Consider the following 6,464-nt stretch of genomic DNA (forward strand, 5'->3'; position numbering starts at 1 on the left):
AAAAAAAATAAAATAAATAATATTGTGTCATTCAACAAATAATTATCTATTATATGAGAGATAAAGTACAAAACATTAAAGATACAAACTTAGTAAGATAAGATCTTTGTTCTTAATGTTTCTAAAAGCAAAAAGAAAACAAAATTGTCCCCAGCTTATGTACACACCAACTTATGTCCCACCAATAGATAGGGACAGAACCCTAGCCATGACACACAGACTGTGCCTTGATAGTCAGTGGCACTTTGCTCATGTCTTCCCTTCTTATTATTTTAAAAATCCCAACTTATTATAATCCAAAAGTTAAAATAGCCAAGGTAGGATATAGCTCAATGGTAGAGAGTTTGATTTGCAAGGCCCTGAGTTCAATCCCCAACACAAGAAAGACAACTAAGCTACCCACCCACCACCATCAAAAGAAAGAAGGGATACAAAGAAATAAAGGGACTAAAGAGATACAGTAAGATTAGTGCTGTAACAGGCAAGCCAAAAAACTCACAGGACTAAAAGCTACTGAAGTCAGAGAAGTCACAGGAGAGGGGACATTGAACTCCACCTTAAAGGGCAAGGCAGAGGGAAGAAGGGAGGCATCCCAGCCTCAGGCCATACACGAGGAGACAGCATGTGGAGGAGCATGGCTGCGGGGAGACGCTGTCGGCAGAGAACAGCTAGCAGCACAAACTATCGGGAGAGGGACTGAGCTGCAAGGTAGCTAGGGGGACAGTAACAGACCCCAACTGAGACACTGGGTTCCTAACGGGACTAGAGGTCACATTTCCTTCCCCTCTCAGGGTGGGTGTGTTCTTGACATCTTTTCTGCCCACCCACAACTCTTTAGGGAGTCAGCTTTCCCTCAGTAAATTTCTCCTGGGACCACGTGCCGCCTTACCGGTCCCGGAGCTCAGCCTTCTCCAGATCCCCTTGGCTCTTCAGCTGTCTCAGCTCCTGGCTCTTCTCGTGGGCTTCCTTCTCCAGCGCCTGGGTCTTAGCTACTAGTAGTAGCAGCTGGGCCGGCTCACTCTCCTCGGTTCTCCCAGAGCCACTGGATTCACGAGACTGAGCTCTCACGGTCATGCGCAGACAACAGGTCAGCAGGGACCCCGAAAGCCTGGCGTGTTCAGCCTTTAGCTCTGTCAGATCTCTGAGCACAGGAAGGAACACTGAAGACTCCAAGGAAGCAAGGGAGAGAGCTGGGCCACAAGGCCCAGCAAGCCTAAGGGGCAGGTCTGAGAGGGTCATCTGTATCTAGTAACAGCAGCTCTCCCTCTTAGCCCACACCTACTGCCCCCAGATCCTCTCCTACAGAGCCTGCTGCCTTACATGCAGCTCAGCAGGGGCAAACCTCTCTTCTCATCCCCATACTGACCTGTCAGTAGCTGACTTCATTTTCAGAAAGTGACGTCGGAAGGTCACCACCTCACGCCACAGACTGAGCAGACGGCCATGTTCACCTTTCAAATAGCCCTTGAAGAACTGTTCAGAAACCCCAAGTCATACCCAAGGGCAGGGGACCTTGCAGCAACACAAGAGTCCTAGATCCTTTATGGCTGCTGCGTGAAGGTGACGGAAGGGAAGGACTTTGAGGAGACAGCTTATGAATGGGTGTCTACATTCAGGCTACACCAAAGGGCTTGCTAAAGTTGGCAGTGAGGTTCAAGAGGTCAAAGGGCCCTGTGTGAAAAGTGGCCTTCCACTTGGCCAGAACAGAAAAGGACATGCAGTGGCGGCTTGGCAAATGGGAGTTATTACCATTGGTGGGAGAACTGGGTATCTAATACATGTAAATCACCCAGACCCAGCACCCAGCAAGGGTTCAGGAAACATTTGCCGTCTATAGCTGTGACTGAAAAATTTCCCAAGGACCATAACTATGTTTTCTCTTCCATTTAATCCTGCAGCTACCTTCTTAGCATCTAGCTAGGCAGACCTCCAGACAAGGGCAATCAGTAAGTTTTCAGATTCATTTGAAAGCTAGGCTACTCGCGTTTGCAAGAGCTGAGTGTTCTACTACCTGCCAGCAAAGCCCAGACCAGGCTAGGAAGAAAGCTGAAACAGGGCACAGCTGTCAGCCTGGGCAGGCTAAGCAGAGGCTGGAACAATGACAGATCAGTTTCCACCCAGGTCTAAGAGTTAACCCTTTCCAGCGCTGCCCAGAATAGCACCCAGAGTGCACACACCACTCCTGTTTCCCGTACCTCCTGCTCCATCCGCCACTGGCTCTCCTTCCTCACTAGCTCGTCCCGGGCCCGACTCCAGTCCACTGTCAATTTCTCCACATCTTCCTGAAGGGCCTTATTCACCACATCGGCTTTCTCCATGTGCAGCCGAAGCTCCGTGTTCACTTCCACTAGACTCTCACACCTGCACTGGGAATTGAGAAGAGCAAGGACGAAATAAAGGTCTGGTCCCACTCTCGCTCCTGGGATTAAGACAGTGAACACAACTTTCCATCACCAGGAACCAGAGGACTGGAATCCTGTTTGCCCTCAGAACACAAGGTTCCCAAGCGCCCTCTTCCTCCCTCCCTCTCTTTTTGCTTTCTGCCTGCCCTACTACCCACATGAACCACCACGCCCAGCATTTCCCACCACATGGTCAGCCTTTCCACCCTCTGCATCACCAGTCAGCTCAGGAAGGCTGGGGTCCATCACCTCTGCTGCTCCTCCTCCAGCCGGACCAGCAGCTGTTCCAGGTTTGGCTCTTCTGCACCTTCCCACCGCTGAGGGATCAGTCCCTTAGAAGACAGAGACAGGCCTTAGAATACCACACAAAAACATCACCCAGGACAATTCCCTGATGCTTTCTTCGACAGTAGCCCACTTCCTTTCTTATTCTTTCTCTTGGGAGCAATTTGCTTCTTTTCTCAGTCACTGTCATGAAAGCAAACACACTGCACTCCTTCTCCAGAGTGAACCAATCCCCAGCCCTAAAAGATGGAACTTATAGCAAACAGCACCTAACCCGAGGAGCGTAAGCTGCATGTTTCACTATGGCCCTAACTTCTAGTCCACTGATTTGGACCTCGGGAAGTCACTCATCGTCTCCAGACCACAAAGCGAAGGTGGCTGTCATTCTTCTCAGAGAGTCTGCAAGCCCCGTGACACAATACAAAATGCCTAGTGGTGCCCTGGCCTGCACAGAAGGTGCTCAACACATTCTGGTTTTCCTTCTTCTGAGACGTTTACTAGGGGGAATGAGGAGAAGAAGCCTAAGAAAGCTGGAACAGAGAGTGACATAAGGGTCTTTCAAAGCCAGTCCTACCCAGGGAACAAACACATCCCTCTACTGCAGGCACGCTTAGAGGCATGCAGAGGCGTGCATCTTCCTAACGTATAAACACTGACCCCTGCTGGATGAAAAATGAATTTCCCTTATGAGTCTTCGTGCCCATTCGACTATGTTAAGTCCCCAGAATCTGCATTTATAAAAGGAAAACCATGGGATGGAATTTCTCAGGGGAAGTCCAGAACTCAACCTCACTTACTCCGGTGGCTTCTAGGCGCTTCTCCAGCTCTTGACACCAGCTCCGGTACTGTAAAACCTAAAGCAAAAAGAGCAGGCCCTGAGCACACGTGTAAACAACACAAGCCAAGGCTCCAGGGTTCGTGGGCAAATCTGCCGTGAACACGGGAAGCGGGTGGTGACGGTGAAGTATCTTAACAGTATCTAGCTGAGTGTTTAAATAATACTTTCCGGGGAGGTGGCTCCGTGGGGAAGCACTTGCTGTGCAAGCATCCTAAACCCTGAACTCAGATCCCCGGAACTCAAGTACAGCAAGATGTGTAGTGTGTGTCTCTGGGCGAGCACTCCTATGGCAAGACAGGAGGCAGAGACAGGAGCATCTCTGGAGCTCACTGGATAGCTCACCTGAGGCATACTGTGGCAAACCCTACTCTCAGCAGGGTAGAAGCAAGGTGGACACCTGGAGATGGCCCCTGACCTCGACCCTTGTCAGGTGTGTGCCTGCTTACACTCTCCCACTTAACACAAGGACTTTTTCTTTTTTTAAATCCATATTTCCAAGGGGCTGGTGAGATAGCTTGGTCAGTAAAATGTGCCTGGTGGTGGTGGCGCATGCCTTTAATTCCAGCTCAGGAGGCAGAGGCAGGTGGATCTCTGAGTTTGAGGCCAGCCTGGTCTACAGAGTGAGTTCCAGGGCATCCAAAGCTACACAGAGAAACCCTAACTCAAAAGTAAAATAAATAAATAAATCAAAAGTAAAATGCTTACTGTGCAAGCATCAAGACCCAAGTTCAGATCCCCAGCATAAAAAGCCACCATCCCAGTGCTGAGGCAGCAGATTCCCTGGAGCTCCCTAGCCAGCCGGCCTGCCGAATTTATGAGCTCCAGTTCAGAGAGAGACCCTGTCCTAAAAACAATGTGGTGGAGGTTGAAGACAGATCAGTGCTTAAAAGCTTGCTGTTCTTTCAGAGGATCCAAATTTGGTGCCCAGCACCCAGCACCATGCATGGCTCACAACTGCCTGTAACTCCAGCCCCCAATGGCATCAACACACATGATACATACTTACACAGTCATATGCATACAATACACAATAGCGTGAAGAGTGATAGACAAGGATACTCAACAGTGACCCCTTGTTTCCGTATTCTCACTCACACTTATTTTCTATATGCCTTGTATACTGAGTTTGGGCTTAGTTCTAGACTAGCAGGTCTCATCCTGTGGGTCGTGAGAGAGTCAAACAACCCTTTCACAAAGGTCACCTAAGACCATGAGAAAACACAGATATTTGCAAAAATAGTTATGAAGTAGCATAGAAAACAAGTTTATGGTTGGGGTGGCCACAACATGAGGAGCTGTATTAAAAGGGTTTCAGCAGTAGGAAGGCTGAGGGCCATTGCTCTAGTCTAACAGAACAAACCTAGACAACTAATTATTGTGAATGTCAGATTGAAAGGAACACAAACCACACTTCCTGGCATAGTGACCATCAAAGGAGAGGCTATGGTTGAAAGGTGAATATCTGGTCCATTCCCCTCCACGATCTCTCCCTCATCCAGCCCTCATCCCACTCTAGCACTCAATCGGGGTGGAGCTTTGTTTTCCCTTCCCCAGAGGGGCAGCTGCCTCACCTTGGCTTGTAGCTTTCTCACAAGGGTGGCTTGCCTCTTCTGGGCATCTTGGGAGTTCTTCAGCTTCCTCCAGGAGGCGGCCTGGTTCTCTGCCATCTGCTGCTGCAGTGCCAGCACCTGCTCCTCTAGCACCAGCTGCAATGGCTGGGGCTTCATGTTCAACCTGGGGCTTCCTGTCTCCATGCGAGCATCCGAGAACAGACTCACAGTTCCTATGTGGCTACAGATTGCTTGCAGCAGGGAGTCTAACCATTGATCTATGTGTCTTAGATCTCCTCTTGAGCTAGAGACCAAAACATACAAGAAAATCGAAAAGCCTAGGTTTCTCAAAATTACTCAGCAAACATTAAGTGGGGTGAATCTGGCTGAATGAAGTAAATAAGTTCCTTTATTACAGGACTCCTCAGAGCTTCCTTTTTAAATATTTATTTATTTTTATGTGTGTTGAGTGTTTTGCCAGAATGCACTTATATGCATCATGTGTGGTCTTGGTAACTGAAGAGGCCAAAAAGAACATCAATACCCAGGAACTGGAGTTACAGATGGTTGTGAGCTACCATGTGGGTACTGGGAACTAAACCTGTGTCCTCTGCAAGATCAGCAAGTGCTCTTAACCAACAAGCCGCCTCTCCAGTCCCTTCTTCAGAACTTTGAAAAGACTAGGATGGACCCTACCCTTTAAGAGGAGCTATGATGGGCACTGTCAAAGGACTCCCACTTCCATGTGTGCCTTTGGGACCCGACCTGACGCTAAGAGCCCCGGCTATGCCACTGCATCCTCTGTCCGACACATGGCCCACAGCAATCTGTGGAATCAATCGTGAAGGTGTTGTCAGTTTGGCAAAGGCGATGACACAACAATTAAATTCAACGTGGCATGTGCACACACAAAAGTTTCTAGAACGCCAAATCTTTTTCATGTACCAGAATATGAGTACGTCATGGCTCAGTCTACCTCCTACCTGCCCACCCAGATGAAGCCTTGAAGACGTCAAATTTTGACAGTTATACATGTGTATGTGTGCACATACACACTCACAGTCTCTTGCTCACATACACATTTAACTGTATTCAAAAATAGGTGTTCTAATGTCTACATTACCTTTTGAGACAGGCTTTCTCTGAGCAGCCCTGGTTGTCTCCCAAGTGCTGGGATTAAAGGAGTGCACCACCACTGTCTGCCCGTCTTTGCCATCAGCATTTGTCTGTCTTTGCTACCAAAGTGTGAGTGTCTCAACAGTAACAACTGCTGTCCAATTCATTTTAGTCACAGTCAATTGTCAGTAATACACACTAAAGAAACGTGTATGGGCCCCACTCTTGGCAGACCTCAACCTCAGTCCAGAGGTTATAAATTTAGTGTCCTGC

At 48.6% G+C, this 6,464-nt stretch overlaps 1 protein-coding gene across 3 annotated transcripts in view; it reads right to left on the reverse strand.

Annotated features, from left to right (window-relative positions):
• Positions 1–6,464, reverse strand: part of Cep250 (centrosomal protein 250) — a 47,174-nt gene that overhangs the window by 35,562 nt on the left and 5,148 nt on the right. For 2 of the 3 annotated variants that reach the window (XM_026787124.1, XM_005363063.3), the window contains exons 2-7: positions 5,097–5,379; positions 3,485–3,541; positions 2,652–2,734; positions 2,196–2,361; positions 1,367–1,473; positions 890–1,141 (exon numbers count right to left, since the gene is read on the reverse strand). In XM_026787124.1, coding sequence (XP_026642925.1) covers positions 890–1,141; positions 1,367–1,473; positions 2,196–2,361; positions 2,652–2,734; positions 3,485–3,541; positions 5,097–5,279 — 848 coding nt within the window. In that variant the 5' untranslated portion in view covers positions 5,280–5,379. Of the gene's footprint in view, positions 1–889; positions 1,142–1,366; positions 1,474–2,195; positions 2,367–2,651; positions 2,735–3,484; positions 3,542–5,096; positions 5,380–6,464 lie in introns of those variants that run through there. The other variant, XM_026787125.1, reaches the window with a different exon arrangement.

Source organism: Microtus ochrogaster, linkage group LG8 (genome assembly GCF_000317375.1).
Source record: "Microtus ochrogaster isolate Prairie Vole_2 linkage group LG8, MicOch1.0, whole genome shotgun sequence".
Taxonomy (NCBI): domain Eukaryota; kingdom Metazoa; phylum Chordata; class Mammalia; order Rodentia; family Cricetidae; genus Microtus; species Microtus ochrogaster.